General features: G+C 36.3%; 1 protein-coding gene across 4 annotated transcripts in view; it reads left to right on the top strand.

Moving 5' to 3' along the window:
• CADM2 (cell adhesion molecule 2) overlaps positions 1 to 21403 on the top strand; it is a 677296-nt gene that overhangs the window by 565181 nt on the left and 90712 nt on the right. For all 4 annotated transcript variants that reach the window (XM_049825025.1, XM_049825026.1, XM_049825024.1 and 1 more), the window contains one exon: positions 17806 to 17896. In XM_049825025.1, the coding sequence (XP_049680982.1) occupies positions 17806 to 17896 (91 nt within the window). The remainder of the gene's footprint in view (positions 1 to 17805; positions 17897 to 21403) is intronic.

The raw sequence follows: 21403 nt of genomic DNA, 5'->3' as shown, positions 1-21403 counted from the left end.
ATTAATTTTGCAGACTTCAAATATTAAAATAATAGGGATGCTGTTAGGGTAAGCATACTGTACCCCACTCCAGACTGTGGGATAATTAGCTCCTCCAATCTTTTGAGCTTTATTTATCACCAATTTATGTTATGTCTCACTTCTGCTTAATCCTGTCCATCTGTATCTCATTCTCTGTGCACTGCAGGGCAGCCCAATTGACCAAGTTTTTCAGTCGTGCTGAAAGGTTTGGCCATAATTTAGTTTCTGCTTGGCCAGCAGAGGCTTGTGGTAGCATGACACTGCTTGCTGAGTTTATTTTTCCTCTGACCCTTACTGTCAACAGTAAACCTAAAATAGACTTGTTCCCCCTGTGGCTTTACTCTGAAGTTTGCTTGTCAGACTAGCTGCCACTGATTATTAGGAAGTGCTTCTTGTAAGCGATAAATACAAATCTCAAAGGGATATTTCATTTCATTGTTTACTTCTGCATTCGAGCTAAACTAAGAAGGCATTCTTTGTTCCTCTATTAAAGAATCACAGGTGCAGTACTCAATTTTGAAAGCTTCTCAGTACAATATTTGGGAGATTGTATAGCATAAGTCCTCATGCACACTCCTGAAAAAAACATTTTGAGGGCAAGTACGACTTCTGGCCCACATGTGGGAAGTCAATGAATTCTGTTCATCCCTCCTCAATGTCTCAGACATGTGTTGTTTCCCAGAAGCAGCATCTTCACTTTCCTCCAGGTCTTACCTCAGCAGAAGCCAGCCAACACGTTGCTTGCTACTGAACAAAGTGCCATAAAATTACCCAGTGGTAATTACCTTGCCTTAGTGAAGATTCTCCGACTACAGTAAATTACCCAGCAGACCTCAGTAAAAATTAATTGTGTAAGTCTGCCCCAGAGGCTGCTTTTGAAGCTTTAAAGTGAAATCAAATCATTTGAACTTCAAACCTAATCATTGTGATTCTAAAATGGCAGCTGTGATGTGATCCGTGCTAACGGACTCAGTGAGATTTTGCTCAAAAGCTGACCACACTCCCAAATGACAGCACTAATAAGCTAAATATGTGTTATGTAAAGAAATGTCTAGAGAGGCAATTTTGAGTAAATTCTGTATTGGCAGACACAGATGTGCAGTGAATTGTTGGTCTGACAAGTCTATAGCCATCAGCTAACTTCCTTCTACAGGCTATTCCAACACTGTTTGTGTAATAGGCTGTTTCTTCATTTGTGGGTTGTTACTAGATTCTTTTGCAATGAACGTCCAAACTTGACTTTAAAATTAGGCAGCTATTCCAAGAGAATGATGGAATTATTGCCTGGGAAATAAACTTATTGATTTTGAATTAAATAAACAAAATGCCTCGAATGCAGCAGACTACAGATAAGCAAATCAGCAATGCACTTGTGCAGCCATGTAGAAAATTGAGTGTGTGTGTGTGTGTCTAACAACAGCGTACTACTGTGATTTCTGGTGTATTAACAAACGGAGGTTTCTCTGACAACAGGATGGGTTTAGAAGGTCTGCTGATGTAAAGCAGAGTAATTTTATCAAAGAGCTACATTACCTGATGCTCACTAAGAGAGTTTAGCCCATTATTTTTACCTGGCTGGTTTCAAGTTTTTGTTGGAACACAGTTTCTACAATTACATATTCTGAACAAAAATAAGTGAAAATGTATGAAATATGATATGTCTGTGTGTGTGAATATGTGAAAATATAATATATTAAATATAGTATATATTACAATATACGCTCATATAGTACTATGTGAAATAAGGCATTATTAAAAAAAAAGGCAAGAAAAAGGTCATACGTTAGACCCTTTGTCTATAAACAATGCCTAAAACACAGGTGCACATCAGAACAGTGTTTAGAGGAAAAGAAGGTGTCTTCCTTAAATCTTAATGTTTAGTTCTAATGAATCAGTTACATTTAAAATATGTTAAGTGGCTGTTCAGGGTGACTGTCTCAACCATGGACTTGCTGTCTTTTTGTAGCTCAGAAGGGGCAGAAGTGTGCCCATGCAAAAGGACCACCTTTTGAACACCTCTTAGCTATGATAAACTATGAGGGGAGAGGGACAGTTTTCCCTGTTGCCTACATATGGTCCTTCTGTACTGTAAATGGGTAAAATACGTGTCACGTTCATTTTCTTTCAACTGTGTGGCTGAGGCAGACCATTGGTCTTTTCGAAGCTGTTCAACTAAGACCTAAGATTTTAATTTTCTTTTAGTGTGCTGCTTTATTTTACTTACTTTAGTTATTTTGCTCAACTTTGTGTTTAAAAAAAATGTTTGCTCTTGCACTTTGGCGTGAGTTATCTCCTTTTTTCCTTGGCCTCAGAATTATTTCTTCTAATTAGGTTTGGGGTTTTCTTATGGTGTGTCTCCCAGAACTCCCCAGGAGTTAGATGGTACCCATGCTTTAGGAACAAAGACACAGTTCCCTTTTTTGGAAGTAGCTTGTACTGTCTAGGCAGAGAACATATTTTTCCAAAGTGAAGGAAATGTGAGAGTTAGAAGAAGTTTCCTTCACTGATGCCGAACTTTTTTGGTTTCTGAGCAGTCAACAGCATTATTGGTCATTCTCATTTGCTTATAACAATCTCTTCATTACGCCGTGTGACACCCTCAAAGACACGCTAGCTAAAAGTAAAATCTGGGAATTATTGGCATGATTACACACTGCCTCCATCTTTGTATGGACAGTCTGGCAAGAGATACACCCCCAGAGTCAGGAAATAGTTTACTGTCTAGGATAATGAGGTGTCACAGCCTTCCAATTTTTCATTTAATTTTTAACAAGGCCCCAAAATACTAAGCCAGCTCAAATAAATATAGATGAACTGTATGTTGAGTCAGCAGTGAAAATAGCTGGAGTGTTTGTAAGAACTGAAACTTGTTCTGGCTTTGCCATGAGAGAAAATGACTAAAGATACTAACTGTATCTTTAGTCAATAAGCTTAAGCATGCAATTCTCCTATAACTTCTGATACAGTGGAAAGACCTGGATTTTCCAAGGGCATAATTCTCTAGGGCCATAAAAGAAAGAACTTGCTTGAGATTTGCACTTCCAGGGTTTTGCAGTTCTCTGTTTCAAATTAGCACAATTTGCTGTCTTGCTATAACCATTTTATCTTAGAATAATTTGAGTGTTTGGGAACTATGATACCTCAGAGACCTCTGGAACTTGTGGAAGGTGGCCAATATCTCAAGTTTAAGCCTTCTTTCAAGAGTAACGTGATGGCACAAATGCAGCAGCACATTCTCTGGCATGGCCCATCCTATTGCATACTGTTCATAACAAATGGCAAAGAAAATCTCCCTTTGAGGAAACGGAATTGTTTTGTTCCAAACCAAAACACTCCTAATGCTTTTGTTGGCTTTAATGCTTTATTCTTCAGAGTTTGTAGACACAGCTCTGGGAACAAGACACATTTAGGCTATGTGTTCTTTTTTTGAGGAAACAGTCTGCTGTCATCATCGTATAGCTGTCACTAAGTCATTATCAAACTGTCATCTCCTATCAGTCCTTCTGCTAAGCATACCTGACAAAGCCAGGTATGAATAATAGGTCACAAGAGGGAAAATCAGAACTTTTTTTTTTTTTTTTTTTTTTTTGAATGATTTGTCAGGACTGTGGGTGCTGTGAGAGCAATATCTTTGCTTCAGACACCAAAGAGTGCTGGGTTTTGCTCCAGCACTGGCCTGTCTCAGGGATCTTTTTTACATATGTCCTTTATCCTTAGCAATGAAGTATACTTCCTATCCTGAGTTAATGGAGGGTAGTAGCTGGTTAGTGTAAGATACCACCGAGCATCTTGATCACTTGGGCTTGGCTATAGCAATATTGTTTTCAGGATGTACCCCATCCCTACAGAACAGGAGTCCTGGACCTTGGGTTCTTAGATCTCAGCTTTTCAAGTGGGTTTCTCTATCCACCCTTCATCTCACAACTTAGATGGTCTTACTGATTAAAGCCACTTTTTGTTCCTGCTTAAAAAGCAAGAGGGTTATGTTTTCTGTGTGATGTGCAGACAGGACCTTGGTGTCTCAGAAAACCTCCCTCTCTGATCGTAGACAATCTCTGTAAGTCTAAGCAAGCAGAGATTTCCTTCACTTCAGTGAAAATATGTCAACTGTTTAAATCCTTTAAAAGCTCATGAGGAAAAGCTAGATGTTTCCTTAAATGGCTACCTGAGTCTGACAGAGGTACCGTCTCTTGTGACTGATGCTCCCATCCTTTAGAGGTCAACTGAGTGGTGTTCCTGCTTTTCTCTTTCAATGAAGATGTTCTGCTGGACCGCTGTGACCTTGAGAATGAGACAATGTCAAGATCTTCCAGTTGACTCCCTGTTACATTGCAAGATAAGTTTACCCTTTATACACATTCAGGTTTCCACCCAAGACTCACTCGTGTTGAGATACTCTTCTGGTGTTTTACTCAAACAGTTTGGTTTATTTATTCCTGAATCACAATGTGAATGTTAAAATGGACAATAAAGATACCTCATTTCAATACTTTGGTGGCCAGCTTTCCATTCTCTCTCCCTTAAACAAGGGATATTTCCATATTTACCAGTGTAAGATGCAGTTAAAAATAGAAATAATAAGTAAGCAAATTAAAAGATACAGCTTTAGTACATGTACACCTCTTCATATTGAATGAAAAGTAAGAAGTTATTCTATTTAATTATTTAGCTCAATAATTATGTAAACACAATGTTAATAAGTAAAATTATCTTGTTTAAGCTTTTCATATTAGTGAATGCTTGAGACAAATGAAACATAAAGGATAGTTACTGTAAACAGTAAAGAATGATATCTCTGAACATGAAAGTTCAGTGCCACAATTTGCAAGTTTAAATGAGATCAATTAGGTTAATGATGGATGAAAATAAGAAAACCATGATTTAAATGCAAAATAATTCAAAAACTTGTAGGTCCATTTATTGCCAAACTTTCATCTTTCAAAGGGGATATTGGGTTCAAAGGGTTAATGTACAATCCTGACCTTTCCCACCTGGAGGCTTATGTTCAAATATGGTTTACAAGTGAAATATAATCTAATGTAATTTATTCCTCTCTAAAATATTTTGTAGGAAAAGCCACAGAGTGGCTTGTCTATTCTGCATAGAAACGTTAAAATATGGTGTGGGCAGGTTATTCCATTTCCTTGTCATGTGTTTAAGAGAGGGCGCAAGGTTTCAAGGGAAGTTTGGGAGGGAACATTTAATAATATGAAAAGTAGGATGTTCAGGAAATAAACATAAAATAAATATAATTCCATTTCAGAGGAGTAAGCTTATAGGCATAGGATAGAGACAACCTGTGGTAAAAGGACTGAAAAGACAGAGGGCATGGCTACACTGGGAAATGGAGCACAGTGAGGTTGTCCCTAAACCTGTTCCAAATATGTTTGAACCGCACAGTGCTTTGCCATGTGGAGACACAAGCTTCGGTCAGTGTGGTGACGTTTCAAAATTAATGAGCACTGGTGGGCTAACAACTGTGTCCTCTCTGGAGGGGAGTCTGGGGACACAGCCTTACAGAGCTCACTGTGGGTTTTTGAGGTCACGTAGTTTATTTGGTCACGACTGGCCACATGCCATTGTCATCAGTAGAAATCCCCACAGTGAGTCAGTCAAGCCACTGTAGGATATTCTTAGGTGGACATAAGAAAGAGAACAAGTTAGTTCATCTACCTGAAAAGACGAGAAAACTAGTGTAATGATGTAAAAAAGGCAGTGCAGCTGATTTCCTGTAGTGGTAAACCTTTGTCTACGTAAGGAAGTAAGATCCAGAAATAATGATCTCTTACAGGCAGCCCAGTAGCAGTATCCCCAAGACTGACTTACTGACTGATTTTTGAAGCTCCTAATCTAAGTAACAATCAGTTACTATAAAAGGGATTAAAAAAAATATTTCTCTGCATTGTATTTGATAAGATGAATGCCTACATGGATATAAGGTGAATATATTAGATGATCTATGTTAGTGATAAGTAGTGGAAGGTTGAATTTACAGAAAAACTAGAAACCACATTTTTAAATATACTTGTTATAACTACTTTATATCAGGTAGCACTAACAGGACAAGAAAGACTGAGTGGCTGAATGACAGTCCAGTGTCTGAGAAGTTCCACATCAGGTCCCAATTGGAGCAAGAATTTTTCAGGTACATGACTAAGATCCATTAAGCTCCATGTTGCCTTCAAAAATATGGTTACGGTATCTTTTTTCATCTTTTCCTAGCCTAGACTTGTTATTTCAAATGGGATCATCTTGGGAGGAGACTGAAAATTACAGAATCTGTATAGTTTACACGCCAAGTTACAACTCTGGTCACCTTCAGCCAGTCCCCCTAATGACAGGACAGATCGGTTCCAGGCTTTCCCTGTAGAACAGTTTAGGTGGCTGTTTATTTCCAAAACTAAAGACTAGCAAGCAGGTGAGATAGTTTGGAGGAAAACATATATAGAGATTGTTAGTAGGACCTTCCAAGGAATAGAAGTTTGCCCTTCATGAAAGCATGGTATATATTTTTAAGAAACAAGTCAAATTTTCATGCCCTGATACTACTGCTTAATTATTTTTATATAGATTAAACTTTTATAGTGTCCAATACCTGATACGAATGTCAGAGAAAGGCTTGAAGGGGTATTTGGTTATGCTGAGCATCCAGAGCTTTTATTTACTTCAACAGTTTTGGATGTGCTGCAGTTCACAAGCCATATTCAAGATAATTTAAGTCAGATATAACAGAAAACTGAAGGTCTTAAGCAAAAGAAACTGAGGACTCAGAAGATAAAATTACATTGAATGTTCATGCGCCGACTCAGAGTTAGGCGTTTCTTGATAATACCTGATTTAGGCAGAAGGGGTTTTTTTCTCTTGCTTCTTTTCTTTACTCCTTTTAGGTGACATGGCAAAAATTACATAAAATATAAGTAAGTTGGAGAGAGTACAGTGTAAAGCAACGGAGATATTAAATGGAACAGAGAGGTTTACATATCTGCAGAGACTGGCAAAATGGAGACTGTTTAGTCTGAAGAAGTGGCATGACAGAAATAATTAAACAAGATAAAAGTTTTAAAACTAAGCTTCATCACTTGCATTCACTGAAGAAAACAGAACTGAGTTGCCAAAGAAAATATTATTTCTACCATATCATTCATGTGTGTATGGGACCTAATGGATAACTAAGAAACCAGTGACCCATTCTGCAAAAGCATGTAAAGGGGAATAGCTGTATCTGGTGCTATCTTCATGAAGTGTCGCACATTTAGAACTGTGGTGACAGTGCCACTCTGTCTACCACTTAATTCAGCAGGGTCTACCAATATATCCAATGCCATGTTTGCATCTATCTCTGCCAGTTTTAAGACCAAGCACAAAGTATGTAAGAATGATCAATGAACACATTACATGACAAAGGAAGGGTAGGGTTTTAACACATTTAAATGGAGCACAGAGGAACTGTGGAGATTTGGTAGTGTACCTCCATCTTCTCTTTTACCTTCCCAAAACCTCAAGCCACACATTGTGTACTAACGCATTTTAATTACTTTTTTTTTTTTTTAGCAATTGTGGTGAAGGAGTCTGGTATGACTGACAGGTGAGATGTTGAAACAGGTACTATGCATATTTTTAACAAAGTACCAGATAATCAGTGTTCACAGAATTAGTAACCTAAAGGGTTTCCTGCAAGCTTGGTGCTTGAATTCAGGCACTCAGGAATTATGAGTGTCAGGAGGGAATATTTCACTGATCGAGCTTTCTTTCCCCTCACACTGGCATTTGGCTTGTTGTTTTGCATCCAGGAGAGTGTTTTTTACACTCTTCTGGTACAAACTGTTACTTTTTTCTTCAACGAACATCGTTTTAAGCCAAATTAAAAGAGAAGAGATAAAGGACGACACAATAGTCATCAAAGAATCTCAGATAACAAAGGGACCATAAGCTGTTTCTGGTCCTGCTTGACTGTAAAGTAGTTTTTAAAGGAATGTAAAAGGAAGATATAGGAATATCCATGCAGATATGATACCAAGTATTCACATTTATCAAAGCTTAGTATTTAAAAAATATTATAATGCTTAACTTTACAGTAGTGTTGAATACATTTATTGAAATGAAACACCATTGCCTGAACACAATCATTTGATACAGATTGTCTCACCCACAAATACTAATAATAAAATAATTAGTCAGATACTGTGTTTTTCTCTCATCTGCTTAAGCAGTGAGTCATTCGTTATATTCTGAAGCAGAGCATCAAACTTACTGTATCTCCTAGGGTAATTTGATGAAGTTTACCAATGCAGACTTGCTTTGTGAGCGCTTATTCAAAGCAATAGGACACAGCCAGAAGCCATGCTACTTGTCACTTTAAAAAGAAGCCAAATTCGGGGAAATGCTGATTCACTGCTGTAGGATAAATGCAGCTGGTAAGTGTAAAAGCTATTAAAAATGGTGAGCACTTTCACAGAGCTGATTAGAGTATGCCTCTCTCTTCTTTCAGATCTCATTTGGGATATCCAATTTGATGTTTGTTTTTGTACATACTAGAGTGGTTTGTCCTTGTAATTTACTTTAAAAGTATTTTTTTTCTAAGTTTAATTACTTAGGTCTTTTAGAAATAGTAATAAAATTGTGTAGGAATACAGAATTTTCAAGGAGTTTTGTAATGGCTATCCATATATGAAAATTATGATCTCATGGTTTCTGGAAAAAAAAAAAGAAACCTTAAACTGTCCTATGCTTACTCCACTGCTAATTAAACTGGAAAGTAGATACATCATCATTTTCAGAGGTATCTGCTTATTTTATCTTTGCATCTGGAAATGATGGAAAGGTTCCAAGGAAATAAGAGAGAAAAAGCAGGATGAAAAATGAAGAAGGCTGTGACATAAATAGATTTTGCAAACATCCTTTTTGAAAAAACAGACAAAAATAAGTAGAAAATAAATGAATTAGTCTCTCAGGAAATACTTTAAAAATCTTATCATCTGGCAGTCATTTATTACCAGGTAGCAATAATCTTTTATTATCAGACTGTTAGATTTTTGTAACATTTTTTAAAATGATAGCACCAGAACTGTTGTTGTTCACTTCCACAATAAAATATCACAGAAATTTATGGAAGCTTTTCAATATTCAGAAGGTTTGTGGTCATAAAGTAAAACTATGAAGTGAAGACAAGCTGTTCGTACCTCATAATTTAGCTAAACCTATAAGAAGAAAAGTGTGTTGTAATGAATACATCACACTAATTTGGACTCTGGTACAGCGAGGAAATGGTGTTTAATGTGCAAAAACTTAAACAAAAAAAAATTTAAAAGAAAAATTAAAATGGCAGACTAAACCTGAGTATTATAGATCCAGGCAGGAGATGCTGCTGCACACAGTTAAATGCTTATGTGAGAGCTTAGAGTGGTCTGGGAACAGTCAGTGGGCAACAGCAGGAAGGTGAGGGGCTAATACATTTCTATCCCTTTTGGTGTCAAAGGAAAATTTCTAAGTTTTCCTGGGCAGTGGCAATTGCTGGCTATGCAGACAGCTTGAAACAATAACCCTCAGTGAGAGAAACATACCTGTCCACCTGAGAAGGATAGTAATATTATGATCCATTGCTGCTGGAACTCGTTAGAAACAATGCATCAAGTTATGGCAAGAGAAGAGTGCAGTGAGCCTCACCAACCAACCAAAGCAGAATTTCATATATTTCAACAAGGCACAGACTGCTTGCTGAGAAGATGAGAATCCTCCTGTTATTCCTAGAAATCCCAACAAACTTTCCTTTAGAGAAGGAGAGAAACCTCATTCCAGTGCCTCTGCCAAATGATCTGGCAGCCGTGACATGGATGTTATATCATAGGTAGGGCCTATGTATTTTGTTCTGTGGGCTGCCTAGAGCTTGAGTGAGTGTTTTCTGAACTGGCGAGTAGTTAAGAAGATATGTTCCTTGTGTTGCTTATGGTCCATGAAGGTAAAAGCTGGCATTCATGGGAAGCTCACTGATCATAGTGGGAAGAATTGCTCTGTCATACAAGCATAGCTCTCTTCCTGAATGGATCCAATGGCATATTTCATATTATTGGATCCAGTGTGGAATGACATTGTTAAACAAAGCCTTTTGTTACTAGCAGTACTTTTAAGGCTTTTTAAATCATTTTGTACAGAAGAAAACTTCTGTCACAAAACATAATTAAAAACATCTAGTCATCATCCTAAATGATTAAATAAGAAGGCAGTATCAATGTTTTTGGAAGGAGGGATTTGAATAACACTTGTAGCACATCCTGATGTATTATGAGCACTCGCTTTCTCTGACAAACCCAGCAAGTGGGGTATTCTTGCCTCCCTGTATTGGTGTCTTTCCTATTACTGTTAACATAATTTGCGCTCAAACAATAAGTCCGACAAGGATCACAGACTTCATTACAGCAAACTTGGCTTCTTACTGCAGGTGGAGAGATGTTCATAACATAAACTACAGAGAGAGAATCACCTTCAAAGAAAACATGCATCAGAATCAAAGTATTCCAGTGGAGGCCTAGGGTCAAATGATGTTAATGAGCTGCTTTCAATTATTTAGAACATGATTAGGGACAGGATCGTATTTGCCCTGATTTTGAAATAGGCACCTGACAATTTGGTTGCATGGAAACTATAATCAGATGGGAGGGCATTGTTTTGGAAGTTTAATAATGTTTGTTGTAATATTATATTATGTAGAGGTATACATTTTTATTTGCAACAGGCAACCATATTTGAACAGCTGTGCCTCCCTTTCTTTCTTCCATTTTCGAGCTCTTTTGGTACTGGTTTGAACTTGCAAAAAGCAGGACATTGTGAAAGATAAAAAAAGCACAGAATCCCTCGTGTTTTAAGAAAGAGAGATTTAGACAGCACATATCATACTGGTGTGTGCCATGCATAGAGGAAAGAACGTCACCAATGGATTTTTCTTTTTGAACCCTGAAGACTCATAAACTAAAATAATTCAAGAGATTAATCTTTCTCTGTACACCTTATATAGATTGAACCTTATATGTTACTGTCACCAAATGGGACATTTTTTCTGTGCCAGGTCTTTTAATATCCGACAGACCAGAAAGAATACATTCTGTGATGAAGGGACAACCGTGGAAGCCAAGAGAAATGCGATTTCTTCTTGACACTGTCACCCATTTCCTTAAAATTATGTGAGCCAATCTTCCAAAAACTCTTAAGTTGAGACCAATAGTACTTTATGTATTGATTGTTACTTAGACAGCAAACAACTTGTTTTATATTTATTATTGGACTGTTTTGATCATGACAAAAACATGGTAGCCAGGTACAAAGAGAAGATCCAAAAAAATTCTAAAATCACTGTATAGCATGCAAAACCATGAATGGATAATACTACAGGAGATTGTCATTGAAATTTTGTAGAACCCACATCTTCTATTATGCCATTTTACTTTGAGAAGTAGGAGTTACAGACTTCATGCAATAAACATGTTTAAAAACCCAAAAACTTGAAGGGGCACTGCACTTCATATAAAATAAAAATATGCAAACATAAATGCCCTAGCTGAATATACATCTGTTACTAGTTTGGAAAAGGTCTTCATAAATTTGGGCTTGTATTAGTAAAATATCCAATATCTGCTTCTGGCATGGTGATTACATTTAGTGATTTTTAATTTTTTTAAAAAATTGTTTAAACATTAAAAATTTTGCCATCTTTGACAAGTAAGAAAGATACTCTGAGAGCACCAGCTCAAAGGCCTTGAAAACATTTCAGTAAATTTTTTACATGTAAAGCCCAAGAATGGATGTACCAAAGACACTTGATGTTAAGCATTGACCGAACTTTAATTAAGTATTCTAGGAATTGTGTAGGGAATATTAAAGTTTTATGGGTTTTTCTTTTCATTAATATCCTAATTTGGCTTTAGAAACCATTTTAAAATGTAAGATGAATGGTATAGTCCATGTTATGTTGGCACTGAATGTAAATAGGGACAGTTTACATAGTACTGAGTTACTTGTGGAATTCTAATTCATAATGTGGAATGGGTTAAGAATTTTCTAATACCTGTCCTTTTTTAGTGTGTCAGAAAATCCTAATTTATCCAAACTAGGACATAAGTAGGAAAAAAGCTTTTTCAGATTCAAAGTGAAATCTTAGTTCAAAACCTGAGTGGAAGGGAGACCCTAGAATACCTGGTAGACCTCTGCCTTTGCATAGGAGGTCAGCACACAAGTCCTTGCACTCTTTGAATCAGACCAAACCCTTAATCCACAGACTCCAAAGGGTTGAATGTTCTAATCACTGAATTACAGTCAAATGAGTATTTTGCTGGATCTGATCTACTTAGTGTGAATACTTCAGTACTCAGTGGAATAAGGACCCTCTTTTTCTCATAAATCACTGCATGGGCTCCAATAACTTCTCTAAAGAACTAGTCTTGGCAGGCTGATTACCACTTCTCATAAAAATCAAATTACCTGTAAGTAAGGGAGTATAAAAATGGGGGTATAACAGGCCTCTAAAATGTAGAATTCTGAAGTACAGGACACTTCTTCAGGGACGAATAACACTATCTCTGTAAGTGAAAAGAAGGAGGTGTTCTCGTTCTGTTCTGCTTCTTGAAAGCTTAGCCACATTGGAAGATATTTGTGGTGCTGAGTTTAAGTTTCATGGTAAGTTATTGCATTTATTTTTTAAAAAATATCTGTAATTCAGCAGAGAACTTGAAAATCAGGAGCCCTGACTTGGCTCTCTACATCTGTTACAATATTCCTTTGTAAGTTTCTATAGAGGAGAACCAGTAAAACTTTTTCTGTTAATCCTCCTTTCACTGGAAGCCCAGCAAAGGCTAAGATTTGAGCACCATAGAGATTTACCTTTTAACAAAATGTGCAGAGAAGTCTAGTGGCAAGTACTGTTTATATTACAGCTAAACGTAAATATATATCAATTCTCTGGAGAAAAGACTGATGCATGCATCTTTCAATAGGTGCATTTTCAACACTATTTGAATTGTATTGACTATGAGATCGCTAATATTTCTATTCCTGAATAGTCTACTACTTCCAATAGTCATTTCTTAAAAGTCTCAACGAATGTATATACTCCACCCACCCTAACATCTGCCCAAGAAGAGAGGTGGTCTTATTTTCTGGTTTTGGGATTGTAATTACATTAACTGAGAATGATTCCATTAGGGAGAGATTATTTGATAAGATAACATGATGCTATCAAAACATCATCATCATGTTACCCTTTTGTCTCACAAAATGATTTTTTTTCTAAATTCTGGTTATTTCCATACAACTTTTGCTGATAAATGCCGTAGGATGCATAGGGGTCATACTTTGATTTAGTTACTCAACCACTAGCTGGGAGTTCCATGAAAAGGTACCCACAGAAGCTCTGGTAATCCAGCATGCTAAGGACTGCAGGGACCAAGGACTTCTGAAGTTACGTAGGAAAAAGAGGCCAAATTACTTTTTTATTATCTTGGCACTAAGAAGAAGTTGGTAGAGATTCATTTTCTGATTCTGTTGGTGACCTGCTTTATGATCTTAAGCAAATTTGTTTACTTTTATGAATTCAGTTTCCGCTTTTACACTGTGGTTGTCAAGGGCTTACATATATAGTTTAACATAACTTATCACATGGGAATCTTCCAGTGGCTTCCATGTGATTACTTTATATGAGGAAATTTATATGAGGTAATTTATGTGAAGAAATTTAATGCTGCATGTAACCTTATGAGGGCTTGGCAATGAAATAATATATAATGAAATCTTTCTTACTTCAAACAATGTAAAAACAGCACGTGCATTTTGAAGAAAAAAAACAAGCCTTTTAGCATTGAAGATCTGATTAACAGCAAAGATTTGGTGACTGATAAGAACCACCTTTATTTTGAAATAGCTTCAAAGAGATTAAATCAATCAGTAAAGCAGTTCCACAAGGTATTAACGTTGCCATTAGTTATTGCTAAGAGTACAACAAAAATCACGTGCTGAAGTGTTTAATTTCTTCATATATCAGATAACATTCATTACTAGTGTAAACTGAAATAAATTTTCCACATGCATTCACTGATATTGTATGTTGCTGAATAAAGATGATATTGCCTGATCAAAAATAGATATATCTTCCCAAAGCTTTGAAATGGCCTCCCTGGTCTTGTGCAATGAGATGTACCCAAATCCTAGAAAGACGGATGAAATAGAATCACTCAGTGGAACTTTTGCTTTTGGTCTGCTGAAACAGGAAAGGTCATATAAAAAAAAAAACAAAAAAAACAAAAAAAAAAAAACAAAAATATGCCATAGTTTTTATCTGTAACTGCTGCTGTTTTTTCCAGCAAAAAGACAGATTCTTGTCACATGGCGGATAGAAGATGTCTTGCTATGTATCTAAAGACATGTTTGACTCAGTTCAGATTGGTGCTAGCAATCAATTGCAGCTCATAAGTACCTCATTACTCAAGATAAAGACTGGAGGGCCAACACAGCTCTTATGCTGTTGGAGATGCATGTAAATAGATAAGTCAGTGGGTATTGAACCCAGTGCGTTTTACTGTGAAGACTTGTTGTATTACCTACACTCACATAAACCACTGTGTTGGTTTTTTTAAATAAGATTTTCCCTTATTCTTTTTGGAATATTTATCTCCTCCATAATGTCTTTAGAGCTCAAGATAAGGGCATATTTGTAGGTATTGTAAAATAGTTTTAGTCACCAGTCCCTTTTTCATAAGAATTCTGCTTGAAATACTGAGCTGCAATGTTTTATTGCCATGAAATTACTGGGCCAAATCCTAAAAAAAGATGCAAATTATTCAAGTTCTGGTAAGTTTAACTGATGTAAATTTGTATACTTCTACTGACTTTAGAGGAGGAGCAGCAGCAGATCTGACCCACAATAAACCCCTTGATCCTACTTCTTTTGTTTGTTTTGGTTGTAAAAGTAGAGATTTTTTGGACATATCTACATTACTTGTAACAAGCTGATGAACATATCTGAAAATGAATCAACCTCTCTTACTGTATTACTGCACTTGATATGTTTTTCTTTCTTTAGACTTTGTTTGCTAGTGGTGGTGGTGTTTGCTGGAGATTGGGTGATGTTCCAGTTATTATGATTAATACTTCTGAGTGTGACAGGTTAAAGCTCACAGTATTGATAGAGTACATTTATACTTGTCAAATTCTTCTAAAATGAACAGTCCTACCAGGAATTAGTATTTTGTAACAGCATTTTGTGTTCTGGAAAATATCAATCAGCAAGGTTTTATTATCTTTCTTAAAATAACATATATATGTTAGTTTTGATGCAATTATTCTAAAGATTTCTTCTCATTTCATATATTGATGCAAATGTGAAAGTGGAGGACAAGTTTGTCTTAAAGGTTTTCTCCTTATAAGTGTACACTGTAATCCTGGAGAGAAATCAAGCACAGCCTGAAAATAAAGTGGAAACAATAACATCGAGAATGAAGCACCCAAAATAGAATATCAACTAGTTTTTGAAAAAGGACTGTTAATAAAATACAAAAATTGTCAATTATAAGCTTCCCTAAAAACTATATATTAAATTAATCCCTATGCTTCCAATTTTAAAGAAACAAGTAGTTAATGTAGAAGTCAATTAGTAGGGAAAACCACAAGGGAATATATTTCCTACACTACTTTATTGTGCATTAGAGTGAAACATAAATATAAGACCTTTCTTGTTCTGTGTTAGTAACCTCTGTTTAGAAGTGCATGGAGAACAGAGAGCTGTCTGGGGCATTAAATAAAGTAGGAATAGGAACTTCAAGTTGGGGGAAACAGCACTGCATTGATCAATGCAAATGAAAACTTAATTGTCTGAAGTCCCCTCTTGTATTTTATGTGGGTAATTTACAGTAATGCATAAAATGCTGATCATTTCTTCAATATTTAAGCCAGTAATGCTAGCTAGATGGGCCTTTAATTTCTTTCTTCACCTGTGGCTATTGTGATTACTTCCATCAAAGTTTAGCTCTTTTTCATATTTCTCTGGAAACCTCTTGATCTCATTGCATTAGTTGTCTGCCTTTCTCAGTTAAATTCTTCATGTATTCCTATCTGATACTAATTTGTTCCTCTGGTTCAATGTATAGTCAAGAGAGTAATTTATTCATCTTCAATAGCACCACTGAAATCACAGAAGTACTTGATGCCCTGATTTATTAAGGCACTTGAGGTCAGTGCCTTAAGCATGTGCTAAAAATGAAGCAAATGCCAACACGACCTACGAAGGATTAGTCATCTGCATAATGGTTTGCTGGGTCCTTAAAAATACAAACTTGTGGAACAGATTTGCTACTGGTGTAAGGTTAGTGCAGCTATACTGAAAGCTAAATGATGCTAACAATGCTTTCAGTGGAATTATGACAAGTCTACACTAAGCCTTCCCTTTTTCTTGTCTTGTGCCATGCTATACATTATGATATGCCAATAAATAAAAATAAAAAGTTAGAAAAATACTTCCAATATTTTTAATTGTTCATACGCCATTTAGTGTTCAGCAGGACTATTAGCATCTCTATAAGGAATTATATTGTTACAGCATATAATTTTTTTCCATTTGATTTTGTAAGGTCCTACTGTCATGCTCTTTCACATTCGCTTGATAATAGGGCATCTGTGGTGTCACTGCTACCTCACTGCTAATGAAAATAGGAATTGCAAATTGGATGAGACAAAACTTGGATACCCCAGATTTGCAGGTTAAACTACTTCTTGTGCCATAGATGAAGATGTGTGTTTTGTATTAGGAAACTGTGGAGAAAACAAGAATTTATATTTTCCTATTGAGTCTGAAAATTTTCTTCATTATGACTATGAATTTTTTCTTTTCCCAAGGAAAACTGTTTTATATAGAGGTGTTTCTTTCTTTATGGTCTTTTTTTTGCTTATAAGAGGTGCCCCTCTAACTCATGTGAAATATTTTGATTATGAGAATATATCCTTGAAAGCCAGATGGCAAAATTTTTTAAAAGTCAAAGACCTATTGCAAATGCTTTATTTGGCAAGAATTCACAGTAGCTATATAGTGTATCTTTTTGCAATTAAAACTACAAAGTTAATTCCAATGTATCAGAATAATATTTTAAAATTTTTAGGAGAGATTACAGACTTTTATATAGTGCATTTTGCAGATATTTAGAACAGTCTCTTTGTAAATTTTGTTTGAAAAAAAAAATTGTTCTGTTTTAGGGGCACCATTATTGCATTTCAGAAATAATATCCTGTAAATGACTGTAACAAGGTATTTTATCTAAAAGCCAACTGTAGCTTCTTATTATGAGTTTTAAGCTTCTGCAACAATAAAACTGTTCTTATTCAAATGTATATTATTGCATTCATTCCTCTAATAGCAGCATTGCATCATATCAACCTATAAATAGACAAAGAAACAATTGCACAGAGTACTTGTTATTCATCCCCAAGATTTTTATTTTGTTGTTAAATATCAGACTTTAGAATAGTCGTATGGAGCATTGAATACAGAAAGAAAAAAAGTTATTTCCTCTGAGTACACACGTGCTTTCTATCTGTGTTTCCCTGGGATATAAAAAGTTACTGGTTTAGTTCCATTGGTCATTTTTATTGCTTTCCTGAAGGCAATGGAAATTGCACAAGGCTCCATATAAAAGCATCTCAAAGTGTAAATTAAATCTATGGTATAGTCTTTTGTAAATAGAGAAGAATGTACTCTTAGATAATAAATCTTTTTTGTGTATATCAACAAGATGTCTATTTTTTTTTTCTTCCTAGATACACCTTTAGTTAAAATCATTTCTTCCAATTCATGGCCTGAAGAAGGACAATCTATAATTTTGACTTGTGAATCCAAAGGAAAACCAGTGTAAGTGATTTAACAAGTAATATGTTTTTGTTATTTTCCTTATTCTGCTGTGATTGCAATCTTCAGCTGCAGAAATCTGCTGGTTTTGTCTCTTCCTGGGGTGTAAAGTAATCTCTGGGATAGAAAACCCCTTGAAGCCTGTCTTCATTAAGTGTCTATAGAGGATTGGTCTTTTACTTTGTCATCTATTTTAGTTTTCAAGAAGAATTCCAGCTGTGAGATTATTTTTTTTTTTTCAGTCAGGTATATCAACCTGAAAGGAGTGCAGACTTAATCAGTCACTGTTTACATCATTGAACTGATGATAGAAGAGAAAACGTCTCATGAAAATCTTCCCACATCAACTAGCCTCAGAGAAAATATATTGAACTTTCTGGATGCTTTGGCTGTCATTTACAGGGGAATTTGAAGTTTAATGATATGTGCAAGTTGGCTGCCTCTTTATACCAGAATTTGAAAAGATGTAGCCTTCTTCAAGAATATAAATTGTTTTACTTGGAAATTAACATCTCTGCCATAAATGTTTTTAAAGGCAGATTTGCAGTGATTAACTCTTGCACAGAATCTACTATTTAAATAGACTTCACTCTTTAAAACAGTATCCTCAGATAAGCTGTTATGCATTTTACCATAAAGATACATAAATAATCCAATTGCTTATATTAAGTTAGTATGAATCGTTTCTTAAATATTGACCTTCTACTCAAAAGATTAATATATAGTGTTATATGGAGTGATGATACACAGCTTTAGAATGGTCTTGTACTTCTGAAGTAGTATGTGCTTCTGAGATAGATAACTCTGTAGGTATCTCACAAAAATCAGCTACAAGACATCTCTTCCTTTTATACTATACTTGAAGGAGAAGGAATAATCATTTACCTAATAGCCTTTGAGCATTTCCCTAGGTATCAGGAGGTACAGAGTCTGTTTCCCCATTATTTTCAAATTCAGCAGAATACGTGCAAGTGCTTATTTTTAGGAAAGAGGTGAGCCCTGACTGCCCCGAGTGTGCTGTTGGCTAGGGGACTTTTAGGATTTTCCAACTCAATGTTTTTCTCATGATGTAACAGGTGACAGCTACATGCCAAGTGCTCTCTTTGGCATATAGACTTCAGGCATCCTAGCTCCAGGTGCTTAATTTTAACTATTCATCTAACATTCACTGTAGGGATGAAAATTAGAAGACAGTAATTATGTACTTTTATATTTTTAATTACCTGTTGCTGGGGGGAGGGTGTGTGTGTGTGCATTTTGGCTCTTCACATTTGGAGTCTAAATAATAAGAAAGTTTGGTGGTTATGAGTTGATTTCTTCTTTTTGGTTTTGGGATTTTTTTAGTTTTGTGGGAGACAGTTGGATGATTTGACAGATAGATGTAATTGCTATGTGGGGAGGAAAGAGGAATAGGTGTATAGTACCAACTAGCGGTTCTAGTTCTCCAATGATTTCACCTGCCTCTGAGTACTACAAGGAGGCATGATGCTTTTCAGTTTCTGAGTGTACGGGAATAATTTCAACTGTCTTTAAACATCTGCACAGTAGTTATTTACACCTGAGCTGCTCACTTGGGCTTCCCTTTGCATTCAGTGGAGAGATTTAGGCACTATTATGACATGACTGGTCTGCTCTACATTAGACAATTACAGAGGAAAAAGCCAGACTGCATCATACCTCTGCTATTTTCTCTTCACTAACTACATGCAGTTTAGACAGCTAATTCAGTCAGATATCTACCTCTATATTTTGGGATACCAAATATAGATGTCTAAATACAGACATTTATATTAAATTTTATATGTATGTGTAATTTTGGTCAGGTGCATCTCACTCTTTGTCTACATTGAATATTCATAATCTTAATTGAAAATGGGATAACATTTTTTTTTCACATGCCAAAGATGTTAGACTCTGTTAAAAAAAGAGACAATTAATCCTAAGACATTATAGATTTTCCTTTAGACCCCTGTATTTGTTAGTCACTTCTGAAGGCAGTAAAAAACTATAAAAGTGGTATGTTTTAGCTTGACATACACAATATTTTCTATTTGCTATATGTAATATTATAGATGTACTTTATACGTTACCATTAGGAGACACTACTTAAAACATAATAATTAAAATGGTGCTTCAGTTGAGGTGTTTACTTATTTATTTATTTTTTTAAAAATAAACTCAGCGGCATCCTTAATGGATTCAAATGCAAACCTCACATGTGGTTTTGAAAGGGCAGCCAAATAAAAACTTCACACCACAGAATTATCAAGGCAGGGCACCTGTATGAGGTAGCCTTTGGGCCACAGATATTTTGCCAATAAATGCACCTCTAATTGTCCATGCCACAAGAACCGCCAACATCAGCTGCTCCATATTGCTTCATTAGGTCACTCTTTCATGGCAGAGAGCCAGAAATAAATAGGCATCCTCCTGGGAGCAGTCTGAAGTTGCTTAGCATGAGAAACAGTAATGTTGTGCCCCCAACCTACATTATGATTAACTTCTGGCTTGTAGAGAGAGAGAAATTGGAGAGGTCCGCAGAGCCCAAACTTAGCAGTGTCACAGGATAAGTGATGAACCATGGGCTTCATGGAAAGCTCAGAGCCAACCATGATCCTTCATAGCCATTTGCACACCACGGGTTAATTTCTATACACTGTCAACTTCGTGTCACAATTACAACAGTCTCTTCTGTTTCCTGTAGGCAGCAGTGAATCCTACCAGTAAATGAACACTTACTTATAGGTACATTTCTCTTGTAACCCAGAGCAATTTTCACAAGCTTCAAAATACATTTGAGATGAAAATGGAGAAAGAATAAAGCCAGGTTGTGGCGGTGGTGACATTCATGATACTGATACCTGCTGCAGAGTAATTCTTTCCCAAAAGGGAAAAGCAGAATGAGGCTAAAGCTAGAACATACTTACCCCATCTTACAGCTCATCACCAAGCCCCTCCTTGCAGGGATTCTGTCCCTCAGACCATGTGCATCATGGATACCCAGATATTGTGTTTCAAATCTACCACACAGTCCTAAGAAAAGTCCTACCTAAATTACCATCTTATAGTAGGGAATGGGAGGGAAGCCATGCTCAGACCAACACCTCTGGGAAATCAACTGCCCTCTGCATCTCCTGCTGAAACAGCATCCTCCAGAGATATAGCACAGAGATGAGGAACAACTGTATACTAGGCGTTAAAACCAGAGAACTAAGGCCCTGCTAAGGTTTCATAGTTTAGGGTATAAGATTTTGCATGACCAGTCGATGGCCATGAGTTTGGACAAGAGAAAAAATGGCCTCAGACACTTCTGTGTGTGCAGCATCGATTGTCATAATGTGTGAGATGGGCTGGAATTATCCCAGACTCTGAGGTTGCTTGTTGCTGTGGACGGGTTCATGTCACCTCACATTTGTGCTCTTGCTACAGAGATACCAATGTTGGAACAGGAGTCCTTAGAGTGGGCTAAGGGGTAGAGGAGAAATTGGGGAATGGGAGAGGGGGTGGAGA

This window comes from Accipiter gentilis, chromosome 21 (genome assembly GCF_929443795.1).
Source record: "Accipiter gentilis chromosome 21, bAccGen1.1, whole genome shotgun sequence".
NCBI lineage: Eukaryota > Metazoa > Chordata > Aves > Accipitriformes > Accipitridae > Astur > Astur gentilis.
The sequence above is the reverse complement of the archived record's forward strand: the minus strand, read 5'-3'. Positions and strand labels throughout refer to the sequence as shown.